Raw genomic sequence first — 22,702 nt, forward strand, 5'->3', positions numbered from 1 at the left:
CAACCGGTCTACAGACCGTCTGGGTCGTTGCAAGCTAGCCAGAGGTTTTCGAGAGGGTAATCAGAGAAACCCAGCCGGATTTTGAACCGCCTGCGTCTTCGCAAGCATCCCAAAGAATTTCCAGATTTTCTTCTAGGTACCGTCTCTATTCTTTCTAGCTTTTTCATGTATTTCCGTTTGAGTCTTTTACTCGCATTTTTGTTCATTGGTCCCATAAGTAGATGGACCCCTTATACCCATACCCGGAACCTAGCTGTGAACTCAGCCGGTTTATTAGTACGGCTGAGTCTAGAACTGGGTCTGCCGCCTCTATTCTTTGGGACAACCCTTTTTCAACACCCATATCGACCGACTCTGTGTCTGTGCAGGACACAATGGCCAGAATCCGGTCTACTGCCAGAGATCCCAACTACAGAAGTGGGAGCTCAGATGAGCAGCCGCCTGAGGTCCCAGCTTCAGGCGGTGAAGTAGAGCAAGGAGAGGTAGAGCAGAGAGGCTCACCCGGGGGCGCTCCTAGCACCCCGGGTGATAGCATTTTAAACGAAGAGAGTGCTCCCCTCCAGGAGACCAGAGAGCAGGTAGGCTCTGATAAGGAGGTCTCCAACTCCCCAGCCGGCTCTGATGCCGGTCACGTTCAAAGTAGCAGTAGCAGCTACTTAACCGAATCTGAGGATAGCGAGGAGGCGGAGAGGCCTTCTTAGGATAATAGGAACGATCCTCTCATGATCGCCGTCTCCTCTAAGGACCGCGAGCTCATGCGGGCTGCGCTGCCAGATTTTATCAAACGGCGGCCGCTAGGGGGTGACTATACAATAAAAGTCCCGGCTGCTCTGGGAACAATATGGTGGGAGGATGGACAACCGAACGCGAACGCTTGGTTCGGGTGCTACGAGGCGGCCTTCGTGGCTGGAGTCCGCTTCCCTCTCCACGACACAATAAAAGCCATACTTAGGGGGTATGGCCTAGGTCTCTGGCAACTAACCCCCAACTCATGGGTAAATATTTTAGGGTATATCGCCGCCTGCGAGATGCAGGGCCTCAACCCCGGCTGGGAGGCGTTTGCCCACATGCATTACTTGAGTAGGAGCCCAGGCGGCTGGAGAGCCTGGTATACCTTAACCACCCAGTCCAAATACCTTATGACCTTGGACAAGCCATCCAAATGGTCGGACTGGAAGCACCGGTTCTACTTGGTTAAGGCCCCAACTACGGCAGAGAACAGAGAATTCCGGATCTACAACCGGAAACCAGAACTCTTGGGGACCAAGTGTTGCCTGCCCCCTGTCCCGGAGGATGATAGAGAGACCATCCTTGACTCCGGGTTTTTTGAGTTAGTTCCTGACACCCTCTCATCCGGAGAGATAGTAAGGGTACCTAGAAACTGGGTGCCCAAACATGAATTTTTTAGGGACGAATGCTTCTTGTCCGCTTGTGGTCTAAGCAGCATGTTTAAAAAACGTATGTTTTCGGAACTCAGCCGGTTTCTTTCGAACCGGATGCTTTTATTTCCTTGCTTATTTATTATTCTAACCGTGTTCCTTCCTCTGCAGAAGAAGCCAAGAAAATGCTGCCCACCGAGAAGACACCGGCTAGGTCGGCTGCCGACATCCGGAAAGCCAATCTCGAGAAAAAACTTGCTGCCCAGGCGGCGAAGAAGGTATAACCGTCTGATCCTTCTCGTTTATTTCAATCCTTTTATCCCACAACTTATATTTTTCTCGTTTACAGGACGGGAAGCAGATGCCCCTGTCCCTTCAAAAACAGGTCAGGCCTCCGCCGACCCAACAAGAGTCTGCATCTAAGGTGCAGAAGACAGCCGACCGGCAAACTACCGGCGGCAAATCAATAAGGGTCCCAGACGGGCCTGGATCTGCGGATGTGCTTTCTGCCATCCCATTGAGGACCGCAACCGGTCCCTCTGAAGGCCGTTCGGGCCGCCAAGGTAACTTCGACCTTACACTGCTTGATCTGCCCATGCGGGTCAAGTCTTATTCACAGTCTCGATCGCAGCCAGGGGATTCTCCAATCAGCCGGCAATCTATAGGCAGAGCATATGCGAGTTTCTCACCGTCTGTTTCTAGTGCAGATAATTCTCCCCGCTGGCCGGACGGGGCACAATATGCCCGGGCCATGCTGAAAGCCGTCCCCAGGGACGAGAAGGAGGCGATCCCTGGGATCAACTCCTTTAATGCCGACCGGGTGCTGGTCGACCTGGCCGACGTATGCTCCAACAACCATGCGGTAATTTTCTTGACGTGCATTTTTAAATATGCAGTACTAACCGGCTGTATTTTTGCAGGCTATGCTGCGCGTAGAGGGGCTCAAACGAGCTTATACCCGCAAGTCTGAGGAGGTAAGGAGAAGCAAACGGGCTGTTGATGACGCCCATAATGTTGCTGACTACTCTTTGTACATGCATGGCTTAGAATCTAAATCTATACGCATGGAACAGGCGGAGAAGACCAAGGCCCTCCAACAGCAGATTGATCAGCTGAAAAACCAAGTTGACCAACTGCAGGCGTCCCTGGATGATGCCAATAAAAAGTTGGAGGAACAGATAGAGCCCCTCCAACGGCTGAGCAAGGCGGAGACTGAAAATGGCCGCCTTGCCAAAGAGAATGACCGACTGCGCAAAGAGGCGGCTGCTGCCAATGAGAACTTCAAGGCCACCTTGGAGTCAGAGCAGGAGAGGCTCATTGAAGAGAATGAGCATGACTGTGCAAACCGGATGCAACGGGCGTTTTCCCTTATCCACCCGGAGGCGGACTTCACCGTCTGGGAACTCGCCTTCAAATATTCTGATCTTGCCATTCTGGCCGAGGAGGCGAATGAGCCGGGGCCCGGACCCTATGACGCTTGGGTTAGGGAGGAGATTGCGCGACGGCAGGCGGAGGCTGCTGAAGAGGAAGAAGTTGTTCCTGAAGCCAACGCAGCCGCTCACCCTGATCCAACCCAAAACCAACCGGAATAGGACCGGTTCACTGTTCGCCTGGAGTAGCAACTACTTCCTGGCCTGCGCGCCTTGCATTATCTTGTAATAGCACCGGATGAGATGGGCTAAGCTGTAATAATTTTTATTTTGAATATTAACATTTTCACCGGCTGAGCCGACTTTTGAATGCTTTTTATGTTTCTGCACTTCAATACTAGAATTCTTGTTATTTTTTTATACATATTTCTGCGAGGATAACCAAAAGAACCCCGCCGGTAACACTACCGCTTGGGTCTTCGCCAACTAGGCGAAGAAATTTACTAGGGTTGCCAAGAAGACCCCACCGGAAACACTGCCGTCTGGGTCTTCGCAAACTAGGCGAAGAAATTTGCAAGGGTTGCCAAGAAGACCCCACCGGTAACACTGCCGTCTGGGTCTTCGCAAACTAGGCGAAGAAATTTGCAAGGGTTGCTAAGAAGACCCCACCGGTAACACTGCCGTCTGGGTCTTCGCAAACTAGGCGAAGAAATTTGCAAGGGTTGCCAAGAAGACCCCACCGGTAACACTGTCGTCTGGGTCTTCGCAAACTAGGCGAAGAAATTTGCAAGGGTTGCCAAGAAGACCCCACCGGTAACACTGCCGTCTGGGTCTTCGCAAACTAGGCGAAGAAATTTGCAAGGGTTGCCAAGAAGACCCCACCGGTAACACTTCCGTCTGGGTCTTCGCAAACTAGGCGAAGAAATTTGCAAGGGTTGCCAAGAAGACCCCACCGGTAACACTGCCGTCTGGGTCTTCGCAAACTAGGCGAAGAAATTTGCAAGGGTTGCCAAGAAGACCCCACCGGTAAGACTGCCGTCTGGGTCTTCACAAACTAGACGAAGAAATTTGCATGGGTTGCCAAGAAGACCCCACCGGTAAGACTGCCGTCTGGGTCTTCGCAAACTAGGCGAAGAAATTTCGACCCAAAACCAAACCGGATGGCGTCTGGGTAATTTCCCTTGGATAGCGGTCTGGGTCTTTGCAAGCCAGGCGACTATCCATATGATATAGCTCGAATTACCGGTTGGGACTTCGCAAAAGAATCACGCCAGATTAGGATGTCCATTCTCCGGTTGGGCTTTTACAAGCATACCCCTGAATGAATTATGGCCTAGACCAAATGTTTAGGCCTGCTCTTAGAGAGTCAGGCGGCGGTATTGAGTACCGGCTGTCCTTCCAAAAAGTGAGCCGGCTGCAAGTTTGGGGTTGCTAGCCTGCCCTTTTTTGGTGCGAAGGATCGTCAGGCGGATTTGTCCGCCTGTGTGATCGCTTAGAAAAATTTACCACCCAAATGGGAGATGTTCTCTTCGATGAATTCACCCGTATGGGTGTCACCAGATGAAAAAATTAATTACTGGTGCCGCTTGTGGTAGGCACAAGACATGGCGGCTGTATACAAAATTGAATGTAATTCTCATTAATCATTTGAAAATTTTCAAAAGATGTACAATACTTAGAAGTAGTATTTTTTGAGGTTATCTACATTCCAAGTTCTAGGCAACTTTCTTCCGTCTGGAGTTTCCAGGCGGTAAGTGCCGTCTCGTACTTCTTCAACGATCCGGTAGGGTCCCTCCCAATTTGGGGTTAATTTGCCTTGTTCATTGGCCCTACCGGTTGCCTCCATTTTGCGAAGCACAAAATCTCCTTCTTTCAAAGGTCTTTTACGAACCCGCTTGTTGTAGGCTCTAGTCATACGCAGACGGTAGATCTCATGACGCAAGGCAGCATTCCCCCTTCGCTCTGGAAGAGCGTCTAATGCCAACCGCATGGCTTCCCAGTTAGCCTCCTCATCATATAACATAATGCGTAGAGTAGGCTCATAATGTTCAATGGGAAGAACTGCTTCAGTGCCGTATGTCATGAGAAATGGGGTCTCACCGGTTGCCCCTTTTTCGGTTGTCCGGATAGCCCAAAGGACATGAGGTAATTCCTCTGCCCATAGTCCACCGGCTCTTTCTACTTTCTTCTTTATCCCGTCTGAGATCAACTTGTTAAAAGCCTCAACTTGACCGTTTGCCTGAGGACGGCCAACGGATGCAAAACAATGGGAAATTCCTTGGTCTCCCAACCAGATCTTCAGGACAGGCGTTTCGAACTGCGGTCCGTTGTCGAAAACCATGGACATTGGAACCCCGAACCGGGTGATGACGTTTCTCCAGATGAAAGAAATCACGTCTTTCGTTTTAATCCCTTTTACCGCCTCTGCCTCAACCCATTTGGTGAAGTAGTCTACTGCTACAAGAATGTAGCGGCGGCCGCCTGATGCAGGCGTATAAGGTCCCAAAATGTCCATGCCCCATTTAGCAAACGGAACCGGACTATGGATTGCCGTGAGTTCTGTTGCCGGTTGATGTATCAACTTAGCGAATTTTTGGCACTTGTCGCATCTCTTTACTAGATCCATGGCATCCGCTTCAAGAGTGGGCCAGAAGTACCCTTGCCGTCTGGTTCTTCTGGCCAGGGACCTGCCGCCAATATGCGAGGCACAAAACCCCGCGTGCAGATCTTCCAAAACTTCTCTCCCCCTATCCGGGGTTACACATTTCAAAAACGGCTACAGGTATCCCTTCCGGAGGAGTTCCCCTTGATGCATAACAAAACTTGAAGCACGCTTCTTGAGCGCTGATGCTTCTGAAGGGTCATCTGGCAAGGTACCATCCGTCAAAAAGGACCGGATGGGATCCATCCAGGTAGCAGTTCTGTCCAAGACTCCAATGGGATCATTCTGAATACTTCGTTTTTCAATGACTTCCCAAAAGACCGTCCTAGGAGCATCACCGGAGGCTGATGATGCCAACTTTGAGAGGGCATCCGCCTGATTGTTTTCAGACCGGGGCACCTGTCGCAGATGAAATTCATCAAAGGACCCAGCCTCCTCTTTGACCGCCTGCAAATATTTGATCATAGCCGGATGGGTGGCTTCGTAGTCACCAAGGTATTGGCTAACGATCAGCTGTGAATCTGAGCAGGCGTCGACCTTTCTTGCACCGGCTGCCTTACACATGCGCAATCCGGCTAGCAGGGCTTCATACTCTGCCTCATTGTTGGAGGCTTGGAACTTAAACCGTAGTGCATATTCAAACTTATCCCCTTCCGGGGAATGACAGATAACACCTGCACCACAGCCGTTCACCGTAGAGCTGCCGTCTACAAATAACTTCCAGACCTGATCAGGGTTTTCCGGGTGCACCGGCCTAGTCATCTCGACAATAAAGTCGGCAAACGCCTGACCTTTCACTGCCCGCCTGGGTTCAAAAGTTATCTCAAGGCCTTGTATTTCAACAGCCCACTTGATCATTCTACCGGATGACTCTATAGCAGTCATCGTACGCTTGAGCGGCTGATCTGTGTATACCACAACCGGATGTGCCAAAAAATAAGGCTTCAACCGCCTGACTGCTACGAATAAGGCCAACCCAAATTTTTCGATCATGGGGTACCGGAGCTCAGCATTTTTTAAGACATGGATGATGAAGTACACCGGCAGCTGAATGCCGTCTCTCTCAGCGAGGAGAACGGCACTAAGGGCGTGATCAGAGACGGCTAGGTACATGTACAGAACCTCCCGGGGTAGGGGGCTCACTAGCCTTGGCAAAGAATGCAAGTGCTGCTTAAGCCTCTGGAATGCCGCCTCTGCTTCTTCACCCCATTCAAACCTTGACCTCTTCCTGATTGCCTGGAAGAAATAGAGGCACTTGTCACCTGACCGGCTGAGGAACCTCCCCAATGCCGCCAGACAACCGGTCAACTTCTGGACCTCTTTTACAGTGCGGAGAGACTTCATGTCAATTACCGCCTGTATTTTCTCCGGATTAGCTTCGATGCCTCTTTGGTCAATCAAGAATCCGAGAAACTTCCCAGACTCAACACCAAATACGCATTTCTTTGGGTTAAGCATGACCCGGTGCCGCCTGAGTGTGGTGAAGGTTTCTCGCAGGTCTGCTAGGTGATCCATCTGTAGCTTGGATTTGACTATCATGTCATCGATATACGCCTCTACATTCCTGCCAATCTGGTTGATAAAAACGGTGTTTATCATGCGCTGGAATGTAGCCGGTGCATTCTTCAACCCAAACGGCATCACCGTATAGCAGAATAACCCCTGATCAGTGACAAAAGCCGTCTTCTCCTGATCTTTCTTCCAGAGAGGTATTTGATGGAAGCCGGAATAAGCATCCATAAAGCTCATTAACGCATGGCCGGCTGTTGAGTCGACTAGGCTGTCAATCTTTGGAAGCGGGTAGCTATCTTTTGGGCATGCTTTGTTCAGATCTTTGTAATCCACACACATCCGCCAAGTACCGTTCGACTTCTTTACTAGAACGACATTTGCCACCCAATCCGGGTAGTAGCATTGCCTAATGAACCCAGCATCCAACAGCTTTTTGACCTCAGCCGCTGCCGCTTGAGATCTTTCTCCACCATGATCCCTCTTTTTCTGCCTAACCGGTTGCTTTTTGGGATCTACGGCTAGCTTGTGGACAGCAAGATCCGGGCTGACGCCTGGCATCTCTTCCACTTCAAAGGCAAAGATGTCTTTGAATTCCTTCAGCAGCTGGAGCAAGCCTTCTCCCAACCGTTCGAAGGCTACCGTCCCGACCTTAACTGTTCTTTCAGGACGGCTGTCATCTAGGATGACATCAAGGCAGTCACCAGCCGGCTGAGGTCGTTGGTCATCTGACCTTTCCCCGGCTAGTGATTGCTATTTCTCCTTTTTGACGGGTGCCATTTGGTCCGCCTTTCTTTTCATACCGGCTGCCCTTGGAGCCGGGACTGCTGGGTCGCAGTTATCAATATCTATGGGCTCGCCATGGCCGGCTGCACCCATAGTTGTCTTGACGTCAGAGAGATAGCACTCTCTTGCCGTCTTCTGGTCCCCGCTTAGGGCACCGACTGTACCATCATCCTTTTGAAATTTGACCAACATGAGGGACGGGATGATGACAACCTTAGATGCGTTGAGGGTAGGACGGCCAAATATCATGTTGTAGGCGGACAGCTCCTCCACAACTAAAAACGTGACTATCATGTGGCGTCCTTGCCCCTTTTCACCCAGCCGGATTGGAAGATATATGCTTCCGACCGGATGCACTACTCCACCCCCAAATCCGACTAGTGGGTGAGAAGCCTGGTGCATGTTACCGGATGTGTACTTGAGCTTGGTCAAGCACTGATAACTGATTAGGTCAGACGAGCTCCCGGTGTCTATTAGGATTCGGCCAACCTTCTGGTTGGCAACCTTGCATTCGATGACGATGGGGTCATCATGAGGCCGCCTGACCTTGCCCCGGTCCTTTTCAGAAATAAGGACCTCAGGAAAGATGTCTTTCGACGCCTGGCCCTCATCCACTGAGTTGACCAGCTTCCTGATGTTGTCTTTGGTGCCCCGGATGGTGGGACCCCCTCCGGCAAAACCGCCTGCTATGGTGAAGATGGTCTCTTCATCCGTCTCGGAGTTTACTGGGCCGGTTTTTGCCGCCTGCCCTTTCTTGGCCTGGGTATTACCCCTAGCCTTGGGTAGGTAGGATTTTAGGGCCCCCTCATCTGCCAGACGGTCCAATAGCCGCCTGAGGCTATAGCAACCATTGGTGTCGTGGCCAACATCCTCGTGGTATTGGCAATACTTGCTCTTGTCCCGTTTATTCACGGGGCTTTTCATTTCAGCCGGTTTGTCGAGAGACATCCGGTCTTTGATTTCCAGGAGGATGGTGGAGCAATCTTTTGTGAACTCGTATTTGGGGACATATGGTTCTGACTTCCGCCTGATCTTCTGGGCCGGCTGTCCTGATCAGTCAGCTGCCCAGACCCCTTTTCTCTTTTCTTCCTTTCTTGCCGGCTGATGCTGTTGCCGGCTCTCTTTTTTATCAGACTTTTTAGAATCTGACGGCTGCTTAACAGCACAAAGCTCCGTCGCCTGTATATAGGCTTCAGCTTCAATTAATGCCTCTTGGAGGGTAGCAACCCTCTTCCGGACGAGGTCAAACTTAAAAGTCGACCCATCCTTCAGACCTCGAAAGAAGTCTGTATAGGCCACTTCGTCTGATAGTCCTGGAATCTGAATTCTCATCAGATTGAACCGTCTGACGTACGACCGGAGGCCCTCCCGGTCGCCCTGCTGTATTGCCCCTAGGTCGAGGCTAGTCTTTTTGGCAGGAATATTCATTGAGAAATTTGACGTAAACAAGTACGCCAAAGTTCGAAAGCTGTTGATGCAACCGGCTGGTAGGTTACCAAACCACCGCTGGGCTATGCCCTTGAGGGTAGCCGGGAAGCATCGACACCAGACGACATCATCTAACCCCTGGAGGTACATGAGGTTAGAGTAGGCCATTAGATGGTCTTCTGGGTTGGTGGTGCCGTCATAGGCCCCCACCAAAACATTCTTGATCTTAGGCGGCTGTGCCGCCTAGGTTATCTCTGGTGAGAACGCCGTCGGCTGTTCCCCCAAATTTAGCAGGCGCAGCTGCCAGTCCGTGGGTTGGAACGGCTGCTGCGCTTGCCCACCGAAAAGGCCCGGTGACATGAAAGGGGATCCACCCAACCCATTCGGTGTGCCGAATAGGCCAGGCTGGATCACTTTGGGTCCAGACCGGGCAGAAGCTTCGCCCGTCTGGCTCCTAAGGTTCGTTCCCGTACGCCTGTGTGAGACGTCATGGAAACTGTCCGGGAAGGTCGACGTTGAGGCCGACGCAGACGCCTGACCTCGCTTCTCTTGGAGAAATGTGCAGGCGTCTGAGAAGGTTTTCTTGGAGCCATCCGGCTGTACGTGCTGGATGGCCTTTCGCAGCTCCCCTTGAGGAAAACGGAGTCTGCTTGGATCAAACCTTAAGCCCTCCCCCTCCTTTGGCTTGGGATGAGGGGTAGGAACTCGTTCTTTGACCGCCTTCTTTCCAGAAGGCTTCTTGGCCGGCTGACCCTTCTTTGGAGTAGCTGACCGGATGAGGCTCTTGATCTCACCCTTGAAACTATTCATGAAAGACATGAGTTCGTTTCTTGTAACGGGGGCTGAGCCCTCCACCGTTTGGGCAATTCCAGCTGGTTGCCCGGCTGGGTTGCTGGGAGCAGCTTGGCTGATTTCCCGTTCTCTTCTATCTTTAGCACGAGGGTGCTTCGTTCTGAAAGACCCATCCGGGGCCACATATGTTTCAATTTCGTCGCCACTTTCATGGTCCGTCTGGACCTCAGGCTCGACCACAGGCCGTTTGCCCTGATTCGGTGACACAGTATCAGAAGTCATCTTAGAAGTACTCTCCCCACAGACGGCGCCAAATGTTTCGGGGTTTTTTGATATGTCCTGCGGGAGAGTTACAATTCCAAGAATGCTCTTCGACGCCTGTGCCTGCAAAATCACGAAGACTCCTGGGGGTAGGAGCTCCGCCTCCGACGATCAAGTTAGTAAAGATACGGGAGGTAGAATGCACGTAATGTAGAAGTTACTTCTCGCGTAATGGGAGAATTCTGCAATTAATATTGCTCGGGGTAAGTGTTTTTCTTTTTGAGGAGTATTCAATGTGAACAACAAATGTTCCAGCCCCCCATTAATGAGGGTCCTTCCACTATTTATAGTGGGGAAGGGATGGTTTCCCTTTTAGGGTTTAGAGGACACGTGTCAACAGAGGATTGGAGCCCTGCTGACCAACGGCTGGATGCCACGTGTCACTAGGCCATTGGGCCACGTGTTTAGGGTATTTTTACCCCAAACACATATATCCTATGTTTCTCTTTACCGTTTGTTTGATAAATTAATTACTTAAAGAACTTTGCCTAATTAATTAATTAAAGTAAATAAAGTCTAATATTTTAATCGAAATTGATCTAGTACGACTTTAGGCATACCCTAGTTTATTAATAACACCGAAAACAGTCCAAGATTGAAGCTCCAGTATTGGCGCCCAAATCTGGACTGTAGCGCCAATCTGTGGAGTGTGGCGCCTGGCGACAGCTCTGTCGTTTGGCGCTACACTACACATTGCGATGCCAGTCCTATCGTTTGGCCGACAGTTTGGATTATTGATTGAGTCTTCACCTAGTGTCTAATTAACCAGTTTGCCAATTAATTCGGTTAATTTTCACTGTCAATAATACCTTGTCAAGTCGTTAATTGAGTCTAGTCACACAGTCTAGCCACATGGTCATGACACGAGTCTTAACATATCACCTACACCCACTAGTCTTAGGACACACTTCGAGTCTATGTCACCATGACCATGTCTTAGGTTCATGCATAGGTCGGTCTTTTCCGTCATTTGAGTTGGGGGGTACATTCTATTCCTAATTCTTCATATCCCTCCATCTACATCATTTTTCTTCACATTCTTCCATCTTTCTTCACTTCCTCCATCCATTGCATGTTGAATAAAGCTTGAGTCAAATAATTAACAATGAATATCCCCAAATTCCTTTTCCACAGTACTTGGTCGAGGAGAGAAGGGCGATTAATCAAGGACAACCTCTTTATTCAGGTCTCGCTTTTTGATAAACCGATTCGTCAAAAGAGGAAGGCTAAAAAGATAATGGCAAGTCAAGAAGAAGTCAATGAGCTTAGGAACCAATTGGTTACCGTGACTGAGACACTGAAGCTCCTCACACTCAAGATCGATGATCCCGTGAAGCAACAACAAATGAACCTCATGCAAGAAAGTTTGAGCAATCTATCTAGTGACTATAAATTTCAGGGCATGAGTTCACAAGGGGTCTCGCTAGACAAGGAACTTCTTCCGCATAAGTTCAACTCCACTGACATCCCTAAATTCAAGGCAACAGATAACCCTTACTTTCATCTAAGAGCTTTTGAAACTATAATGAGCATTAAGGGTATCGATAAGAAGGTTTTCCCCTCTCTGTTCCCACTATCTCTCGAAACCGTTTGTCAACAATGGTTCTTTTCTCTCGAGAAAGAAAAACCTCTTCTTGGGAGTCGATAACAAATGCTTTCATAGATAGATATAAGTGCAACATCCAAGACGAAACAGACTGTAGACAACTTGAGATGTTAAAACAAAAAGAAAACGAAGGGTTCACTTCTTTCTTCAACAAATGGAGGGAAACTTCCGTTAATATGGTCAAGGCTCCTACCGAAAAAGAATCTGTGAGGATGTTTATCAAGAATCTCCAAGGGAAGTATTCAAGGCACTTAAAGTACCAACACAACTTGAATACTTTCAAGGCTGTCTATAATATAGGCATTGACATTGAAGATGACCTTCTGAAAGATAATAGTGCAAGAGGAAAGAAGAACGACCATCCTTCTTCTTCCTCTCCCATTAATGAAGTACATGCAACGAACGCCTCTAAACCACGAATCCAAAGATAAAAAAGGGTGTTCACTCCACTTGGTATGAGTTATGAAACGGCTTTCGAGAAGCTACATCACAAAGGACTAGTCATGCCCATAGGGCCCATCAAAGATCCAGTTCCAGAAGCCAGGCCACCTAAGTGGGCACTGCAAATATCATCAAGGAAAGGGTCACAACACTGAGCAGTGTTGGAAACTCAAAGAAGCTATTCAAGATCTGATCGATAACAATGGAACTTCTGAGATTCTAGCCATCGAAGATGACCAAGCATCCTTTGATCCGTCACTTCTTATCACACCTGTAGGAGAACCCATGATCGAGACAACTTATATGACCTCTCTCGATGAAGTGGCCATGATTGGGGAGGATGAAATTATTTTCTTAGATAATACCAGGGAAGACTCGTCAAGTCTAAAAGAGGACATTCGAAAATTACAAGATGTCGTTGCCATGCTCTTGAATGTGGTAGAAGGATTAGCAAATCGGGTAATGGCCATCGAACAAAATTCTCGCCAAGAGTTTAATGAAGAACTCAATGCTCCTAAGCCACAGGCAAAACGGACCATTGAAGAATACACACCAATAGGAATGACTTACAATGAAGCTTTTGACTGTCTTCACGATCAAGGTCAAGACCCTCCACCTGAAAAACGTTTCCCAATTGGGATCCAAATTCCTATTGTCGATACCATAAAGGTCGAGGTCACACTATCGAAAAGTGTCTCGCCCTCAAGGATCGTGTTCAAGACTTCATTGATTCAAGTCTCCTTCATGTTCCTCCGCGTGACAAGAAGGTCAAGATTAGTAACAATAGTAACAGTGGTTGTAAAGGGAAAAAGAACGACTATCCTTCTTCTTCCGGAAACACCTACTCTAGTAATAGTGTTGGTACTTTCGACCTTAGTGAGATCCTAGCCATGGGTAATCGAAAGCAACCGAAAAGGGAATTTACCCCTATTGGAATTAGCTACGATGATGCTTTCGATCGACTCCATGCCAAGGGAATCATTACTCCCATTGGACCTATTCAAGATCCCCCACTTGAGAAGAGATCGCCTATTTGGAATCCAGACGAACACTGCAAGTACCACCAAGGTAGGGGTCATGCTACTGAGAGCTGTTGGAAGCTAAAGGAGGATATCCAACTTTTGATTGATAATAACAAGCTTCCCATACCTCCAGTTAACAAGAAGAGCAAGTGGTGATAAAGGAAATAACACAAGACAAGAGGCAAGCTTCAACGACAAGATTTCGTGACCTCTTTTTTCTATTTTTTTTTATTTACCCTTTCCCCAATAAGTCTAGCATAGGCACCTTTTTATTCTCCTTAGATTTATTTTGTAGGATCATTATATATTTTCCTTTAATAAAATGAGCATTTATTTCCTTATATATGATCATTTCATTTCATTACAAAAAAAAAAACAAAAAAAAAAATCCATGTCAAACTAAGCCCAAGGTATACCAATGATTTGAGGCACCCTTTGTAGCCACATCATGTCTCCTTTCACCTTTCTAATTTACAACCCTTTCTTCATAAACCACTTTGACCTCGTCTAATGATAGACCTTTCTTTTTTCAACCCACATCTACCTAACCTTGGGATGGGATGGTGTGTAACTTATGCAATCTCAAAATCTTGAGTGATTTCAAAATATCAAAATAAAAATAAAAGCAAAAAAATAAATAAAAGTGTACAAAAGGGCAAGTGTTCCAACATCTTTGATATGAAAATATCTTCGATAAGAACACGTCTCAGATTGCGTCTCTTATCGAGTGCTCGGTACCGTGCCTGAGAAAAATGAATGCCAAGATAGAACGCATGATCGGGATTGCCCACACTTGCAAAAATAAAATAAATTCTAAAGCAAAAAAAAAAGAGATCTAAAAAAGAGTAGATACTCAAGCATAAAAATACAAAGATTCAAAAGCAAGGTTGCACACCTTGGGGCTTGTCTAGGGTTTTGAGCCTTTATCCCCTTCTTCTATAGCCTTTAGCCTAACCATGTTACAACCCATAAAAAGACCTTTTTGAGGTATACACACTTGTGCGAGGTTCGGCTAGAGCTACGTTCGGCCTGATTCCTAATGGATACGTAGGCAACCTCACATCGAGGTGCGGCCGTAATAAACATGCGTTCATATTCACTTTCACACACTTACACCACAATCATATCAAGGGATCTCCTATGCTCATCCCTATTTTCTTAGATCTAGACTTGGGGGCTTCACCCCTACATCATTAGCTTACCTAGCCTAAGAGTCACCACCATTTGACTCTTCTTGAAACAATATCTTTCCACACACTTAGCCCTTGCGGCCTAACTTTAGTGTCACTATCACACACATCACACATACATGACTAAATATACTTCCCTTAGGAACCCTTTGTCATGAAATCTCTTAACGCTGAAGCATGCCTTGTCACATCACTCATCAATCACAATTGTCATTGCATCACAAAGTATGAAGTGCTTAGCCTCCGTGCCTAAGTTACCCAAATACTTTCATCATGGAGTCAACAGTTGAGATGGCCTAGGATGGATTAATCCTTGCACCTTGAGAGATAATATCAAACAACATTTGAATAAGCTCATTCCACATGCAAAACTTCGATTCCTTTTTCGCGTCTTTCTTTTTCGAGATAAAGTCGGTACCCTCCACAAAAATAATGGAAATTTTTTGTTTTTTTTTCATTTTCGAGTCGCACAATCGTAATACAATGCACACACGGGTCACGAGTCACACGTATCATTTCACTTCGAGTCGAGTCAACCTCGAGTTAGTCAATCACAAAGAGTCAAGTTTATACCTTAAGTCGTGTCAAGTCAATGAGTCAAGCGACGTTAAACTTAGGTCAACCCTAAGATAATTTAAAGCCTTAGGTCAACCCTAAGATGATTAAAGAATTCGGCAAAGTTCTATAGTAAAAAATAAATACAGGTGCAGCAGAATAGGGAAGACCCTATTCTAATTCTTGGCGCCAGAGATATTTCAGCAGCGACAGAGCTCGAAGCCTCTCAGAAAGGTGATTTCGACCTCATACAGCAATTTCGTGTTCCTTGGTACGCTAGTTAGCCCCTATAAGCAATTTGACATGATTAAGTAGTCAGTTTGATTACAATCACAATAAGTGGTCGACCTGATGAAAGATCGTCTCACTTAGCTTAAAGCGCCTAAGAATTGGCTCATCACGGAAACACCGACATACTGGTTTAGCGGAAGCAAAGTTCAGGCGAGCTTTAGAGATCGACAAGTGTTGGTCTTCGGAAATTTTTTCTTCAAAATATTATCGCAACAAACATTCAATCATCAAAGCTCTTTGCTCCAGAGACGCGTGGGCATATTATTCAAGCTCTTTTGTTCAGAGACGCGTGAACATCTCCATAAAAGCTCTTTGCTCCAGAGACGCGTGGGCATATTATTCAAAGCTCTTTTGTTCATAGACGCGTGGACAATCCTTTTCAAAGCTCTTTTGTTCAGAGACGCGTGAGCATCTCCATCAAAGCTCTTTGTTCCAGAGACGCGTGGGCATATCACCAAAGCTCTATTGTTCAGAGACACGTGAACATTTCCATCAAGCTCTTTTGCTCCATAGACGCGTGGGCATATCATTCAAGCTCTTTTGTTCAGAGACGCGTGGACATATCATCAAAGATATCCTATTATCAAGCTCTTTGTTCAGAGACGCGTGGACACATCATTCAGAAGAACATATCAAAAGGAAGCCCTTTGTTCAGAGACGAGTGAACATTGAAATAGCAAGGTGGCGTTCCCTAGATTGTGGAAAGTTGTCACAAACAACTGAGGATTGTTTCAAGAGAAGCAATCTTCGATAAATATTACCTAGGACGTGGAATATTATCAAAGCGAAGGAGGATCGTTTCAGGCGAAGCAGTCTTCTATATTGGAAGCAGTTACAGGCGTAGCGGTTTTCAAGCGGGGTGGCATTCTCTAGCTTGCAGGAGGTCATCAATTGGAGACAGATTCATAGGCATGTACAGGGGCAACAGGAGCAACATGAATAGGAGCTACAGGGGCCGCAACCTAATGACTTGCCGGAGTTGGACCCTTCCACACTTTGGTGCGTATGTGTAGACACCCATTTGTGTCTCCCCAAAACCAAACCCAGTGATGAGTACCTTTCACGTCGAATCATAATCGAATGAAGTGAAAGTGTGGAAAGTTTAGTGTTGCGGATAGTTTTAATTTCTTTTCTCTACTCTCTGTTTTTGAAAACTTATTTTAAGAAAACAGTGAATTCAGTTTGGTTGGTCCATGATATGGGTCCAATAGTAGTGTAGTTGGATGGGGCATGACAAGAGCTTTCCAACGATATATTATAAGCCCAATTCCGATGAATATTGAGGAAGTTATGGCCAATTTACCAAACTGGGCCCGGTTTGAGCCTTATATGTAGCCCAATGATCTAGGGGAGGGCCTAATATGATTTATCATTCCTAATGAAATTAGGAATGGTTTTAGTCTTCTAGATTCTTCAAGAAGGTTCTTTTCATTCCTAATTCAATTAGCATTGATAAATTGACTTTTGTTGACTTTTCAGAGTTTTAATTAAAATCAAAGAGCATTTTTGAGGGAAAGATACGATTTTATCCTCCTGTACAGAAAAATTTATCTGATTTTAGAAAACGCGTCAAAAACAAGATTAGCGCCCAACGCCATCCATTGACGCCTGGCGCTAGAATAACGAGTCCATTTGATTGAAAACATAGAAAATAGGCATGGTTTTAGCCATATAGGCCAAATTTGGATGATTTTGGATGAGTAAGGGTCGATAATTGACATATGTGCTTATTTTTACTAATTTCTATCCATAGGCACCTAAAATTATTTGATATTGGAATGTTAGAAGAAATAACGAGTCCATTTGATTGAAAACATAGAAAATAGGAATGGTTTTAGCCATATAGGCCAAAGTTGGATTATTTTGGATGAGTAAGGGTCGATAATTGACATATGTGATTATTTTTCTTAATTTCTATCCATAGGCACCTAAAAGTATTTGATATTGGAATGTTATAAGAGAGAACGAGTCCATTTGATTGAAAACATAGAAAATAGGCATGGTTTTAGCCATATAAGCCAAATTTGGATGATTTTGGATGAGTAAGGGTCGATAATTGACATATGTGCTTATTTTTCTTATTTTCTATCCATAAACACCTAAAAGTATTTGATATTGAAATGTTAGAAGAAAGAACGAGTCCATTTGATTGAAAACATGGAAAATAGGCATGGTTTTAGCCATATAGGCCAAATTTGGATGATTTTGAATGAATAAGGGTCGTAAAGTGACTTTTGTGCTTATTTTTCTTAATTACTATCCATAGGCACCTAAAATTTCAACCATATAGGCCAAATATGCAACTGAATAATCAAGAATAAGAAACCTTACCTTATATTGTTGGTTGTTTTTTTAACAATTTTTTTTATTATCTTCAATATTTTGTAGGAGACCTACCAGAAGAAGCTCGAAGAAACAAGGATTCAGGGGATTCAGAAGAGTCCCAATGAGTTGTACTGGGAGACGGTGGGTGGGCGCAATAAGAAGGGTCGTGTGAAGGGACTTGGCCAAAGTGCAGAGCTCTACTATGGCAACTGGATGGGTCGAGCTTCCCGTTCTTCACAGCAATACGTGTCGTCTGTTGATGTGTCTATTTTATATAGTATTTTACCCCCGTACCTTGGTCATAATTAGTAGTGTTTTTGGCTCTTTAGAGCCACTTTTATTACTAATTGGTGTTTTCTAGTGTTTTCGTAGATTTGGTTGACTTTTGCAGGGATTTAAACTTTTGAAGTATTTTCCCGAGATATTTTGGAGTAATCACGAACATTGAAGAAGCACGACCAGATTTTATAGCCCAGGACCGGTTAGAGCCATCGAACCGGTGATTAAGAGCTGGGTATAGGTGATACCGGGGCATTTAGACCGAGTATTCAAGACCGGAAGAGGAAACCCATATTGGCCCGAAGAATTGGAGCCCGATCGTAGTCCAAATAGTGGCCCAAGAGAGCTGCCCGGCCAAAAAGACTGGCGCCCGGAGGCGCGCCCGGCCGGGCAGGAGAAGCTAAGGTCGGCGCCCGGTGACGTGCCCGGCCGGGCGCGAGATTCAACATTGGAGCAAAAAGGTGCGCCCAATTGGGCGGTGCCTCACCCGATCGGGCGCGTGTAATTATTAGGAGACGATTAGCGTCGTTTTAGTTTGTTTTAGTTTAGGATTTGTAATACGATTTTAGGATCTCTCTCTATCTCTCTCTCTCTTACTCTTTCTTTACTCTCTTAATTGTTTTCTTAGACTCTCTCTCTCTAAAACCTTTGTTCTTAATCCACTCTTAATTCCAGATTTGTTTGGTAACTATTTCTCTTCTCTTAATCTTAGTTGTTTATTTTATTCCTTTAATCATGCTTTGTTTTATTGCCTTGATGAGTTTAGTTTTTAATTATGTGTGAGTAGTTTTATTTATAGGGTTTATGGGGATCCATAAATAATATGAAGGGGTAATTTATTGTTGTTAATTATTAATGCTAGATTAATTTCCTATTGATTGATTTAATGCTCTGTGACTAGATTAGGCCTGATCTTTTTTGCATGAGTTTGACAATATTGATTCGAGATTCGACAGATGAGAATTGATGTTTAGGTCTAGTTTCAATAGACAGGTTAATTTATAAATGGTTAGGTCGAGATTCGAAAGATGAGATTTAATACCGGTAAATTAATTGTGTGATTATAATACGTAGCGAAAGCCCTTTATAATCTGATTAATATATGCATTGATGAATGATTATTATATTCTACCCTGGAATATTATTTATTGGTGAACTTATTCCCTAGATCCTTTTATATATTATTCTCCCCTTATTCTTAATCTTCGTAGTTTATTTGTACATTTAAATTCACATATTGGTTACCTAATAATCTAGATTATATTAGTTAATTTAGGAATAGAAAGACTTGTTTCCCTGTGGAGTTCGACCCTACTTCTCTATCTACTTTAGTTAGAGGACTTAGGTAATTACTTTTGATTAGGGGATACGACTTTACCCTGTCATCTGTCATTTCTCAGATGCAAGACCAGATGGAACATAGGGTGCAAGCTCTCCAAACTCAAATGGAAGCCGAGATGCAAAGGCGAATTGACTCCCGAATGGCTGAAATAGAGAGGAGATACAGGGAGAGTATGGATGAGATGATGAGTCGTTTCACCAACAACGACGCATGTTCCACCATTCATCCTCAGCATCGAGACCCAAGGGACGACCCGGGTAGTGGTGAAGCAGGCCAGGGTACCCAGGCGATTGCGTAGCTTAGCTTTAGTCTAGCAAAGATTCACTCTAACATAGCTTTTGTTTGGTATAGATACCAAAATATGGACTATCTTTTGTACTAGGACATAATTATTATATATATATGTAAATAAATATAATTTCGTAGGTCGGTAATTAATTTTTTTAAAACAACAGTTTCAGGTTTTGAAATGCATTTTTTTACAGAAATTTCTGGCAGGCTGGAAGGTCTTTCCGACGGAATTTTTCCTCGCAAACAAAAAACTTCCGACGGAATATTTCCTCACAAACTAAACATTCCGACGGAATAGTTCCTCACAAACTTAAAATTCCGACCGAATATTTTGTCGCAAACTAAAAATTCCGACGGAATTTTCTGTCGGAAAATATAATTTCCAACGGAAATTTTCCTCGCAAATAGAAAATTCCAACGGAATTTTCCGTCGGAAAATATATTTTGTGACGAAAAATTCCATCGGAATTTTTAGTTTGCGACGGATGTTTTTCCGTCGGAAAAGTGCGACGGACCGTCAGTTAAGGTTAATTTCAATTCCGACGAAGTTATTTCCGTCGGAAAGTAGGTTTACAACGGAAATTCCGTCGAAAAATGACCAATTTCCTACAAAGTGTTTTTCGACGAACGGTTCCGACGAAATTCCGTCGGAAACCTTCTTTCCGACGGATATTGCATAAGTTCCGACGAATTTTTTCCGTCGCAATTTTGTGCTGTTTTCTTGTAGTGACAAGGGAGGAAGCATTAGTCCACACCCTCATCTCACTAAAAGTTCTACTTAAATTGGCAAGCTAATGGGCCACCCTATTTCCATTCCTACCAACATGAGTAAAGGATAAAGAGGAGCAGCAACTAGCCATCTTACGAATGTCTTCAATTATCACTCTAACATCAGAAGAAAACTTTAACAAGCTTGTGGAAGAGGCTTTGGCAATCGACCTCCAGAATAAAATGCAGGAGAATGCAGGAGCCCAGCTTCAAGCGCAATGGATAAGGCATGTCTCGCAGCCATCGCCTCCGCAACTTCAATCTCAAAAGAGCCCACCTTAGTGCAGCACACAACAACCTTTACAGCACCCTGCCAATCCCTTATAACCGCCCCAGAGCCCACCAGATTGTTCGTAAAACACGCTGCATCAGAGTTAATTTTGTACACACCTAAACTCGGGGGAGACCATGACTGAATGCAGACACTCGAGGAGCCAATAGAGGGGGCATCAACCTCAGTAGAAGCCATGGAAAACTTACCGTCTCACCAACAAGACTTACAACTTTTAGGAAAATAGACTTAATGGGAATTGATTTTTGCTCAAAAACATAGGCATTTCTTTTCAACCTAATACCCCACAGAATGCACCAAAATAAATCCCACCAGCTCTTCTCTTTGAACAGGGAAAGCAGAGAATTAATCCAATCAAAAGCAGAGGAAGAGAGCGTATTAGAGACGTTATTATTAATATTTCCTATGAATAATATTTTGACAATTATACCTGTTGTAATATAAGAAGTATTTTCAAGGCTATATTTCTAAAATAAGAAGATCAAAAAGATGATCTTGAGAAAATGAAAGAGTACGGTGTGTCAGTGATGCAAATCACTGACTTGAAAACGAAATTCCGGCGAAACCGGGGTGCACTATTGTATTCGCCGGCACGTTCCCTAAGGTTAACACACCACTTCCACACAAAAGGCACTTTTGGGTGTAAGGTTGGAGCAAAGTAACTTATGCCCAATATAGAGTATGTGTTTAAGCAAGCTTGTGTTTGATATGTATTTCTTGTGTATCTAAAAATCAGAAAAACATCCTCCAATTTATAGAGATGAATGATAAAAGAAGATGAAAGATCATGGAGGAATCTTCTGTGAACAAAGAAAAGAAATAAAAAATATTATGGTGATTAAAACACCATAATCAACCTCTTAAATGGGGGGTTACAAGAAATCAAACAAGAAAAGGAATCCAAGGGAACCGTTGGAGTCCAACAGACAAACACGCGCCCGATCGGGCGGAGTTCGCCCGATCGGGCGGACACTCCCTTTTTCCAGATGTCTTCTCGCGCCCAGTCGGGCGGGGCTTGCCCGGTCGGGCGCCCAATCGGGCGGGGCTCACCCGGTCATGCGCCCAATCGGGCGACGGAAGTCTAGAATTTTACGACTCTTCTCGCGCCCGATCGGGCGGGTCTCGCTTGGTCGGGCGCCCATATCCGACCCTTTGAATTTCCTTTCTTTATTTCCAACAATACCTTCTAAATCTAAAATGTTTATTATTTATTTTCCCTTATTAATGTTATGTTTTATATAACTCTTAATAAAGTGTACGAACATTTATACCCTTAAATATATTTGTTTACATATTTGCTCTTATTATGTTGTCAACAACTAAAATAAAATAGCTCTCTAACAATGACAAGCTACGTCACGCGCGTCAGCTACCCTACTCCTAAATAAAAGTACAATTCAAATTTATACCAACACTGGAGCTCTTTTCACTGTTTATTAGAGGACCTTAGTCGTGTGACTTGCCGACTTAGGCTAGGGTCTTTTTTTTTTTGGTACTCGTTTGTTTTGTTTTGGGATGTTATGCAGTTATGCCCCTTCGCACACCATCATAAAATTAAAAAATGAGAGTGAGGGATAGCTCAAGTGGTTAGAGCTTCCCTCCCAATTTGGCAATTTTAAGAGTTTTTGGGATAGATTTTCACCCTTATCCTTGTTTTGATAATTAAAATTTTACCTACTTACCCCTGACCACCCTAAAACACAAAACTAAACCAGTCGTTTCTTTCTTCAAACGAACGCTTACTCATCCTCCATTGAACTGTACTCAGAATCCTCCATTAAAGCGGCTACTGAGCTTTCTCTCTCTCCATTGAAACAAGTTTTGAGGTAAGTTTTTCCTGAAGAATCGAACATCAATTTCTCTATCTAGGTTATAGTTTCACACTATCTATGATTTAACTGTCAATATACTTGAAAGGTGGGCATGGGCCGTGCCGGCACGCGGGCGGCACGAGCCCGGCACTATTTCGGCACGGCACGGCACGCCGACCCACTTGTGGGCCGTGCCGTGAACACAAATATTGAAAATTGGCACGGCACGGGCACGATCGTTG

At 45.2% G+C, this 22,702-nt stretch overlaps 1 protein-coding gene across 1 annotated transcript; it reads left to right on the plus strand.

The window, feature by feature from the left end:
* Positions 1-1,740: 1,740 nt before the first annotated feature.
* LOC110682700 (tropomyosin-like) lies at positions 1,741-19,596 on the plus strand. The gene is made up of 5 exons (XM_021859057.1): positions 1,741-1,942; positions 2,087-2,220; positions 2,300-2,773; positions 17,741-17,938; positions 19,357-19,596. Exons 1-5 carry the CDS (start codon positions 1,741-1,743, stop codon positions 19,594-19,596), a joined length of 1,248 nt encoding a protein of 415 aa, XP_021714749.1.
* Positions 19,597-22,702: the final 3,106 nt, after the last annotated feature.

Source organism: Chenopodium quinoa, unplaced genomic scaffold (assembly GCF_001683475.1).
Source record: "Chenopodium quinoa cultivar QQ74 unplaced genomic scaffold, ASM168347v1, whole genome shotgun sequence".
Lineage (NCBI taxonomy): Eukaryota > Viridiplantae > Streptophyta > Magnoliopsida > Caryophyllales > Amaranthaceae > Chenopodium > Chenopodium quinoa.

What these genes read in the sequence shown, in the direction of transcription:
- LOC110682700 (XM_021859057.1), top strand. Translation starts at nt 1,741, where the DNA reads ATGCCCCTGTCCCTTCAAAAACAGGTCAGGCCTCCGCCGACCCAACAA. An exon ending in AGGCCGTTCGGGCCGCCAAG is followed by an intron (nt 1,943 to 2,086) that starts GTAACTTCGACC and finishes TTTCTAGTGCAG; the next exon opens with ATAATTCTCCCCGCTGGCCG. An exon ending in AATACGTGTCGTCTGTTGAT is followed by an intron (nt 17,939 to 19,356) that starts GTGTCTATTTTA and finishes GTCATTTCTCAG; the next exon opens with ATGCAAGACCAGATGGAACA.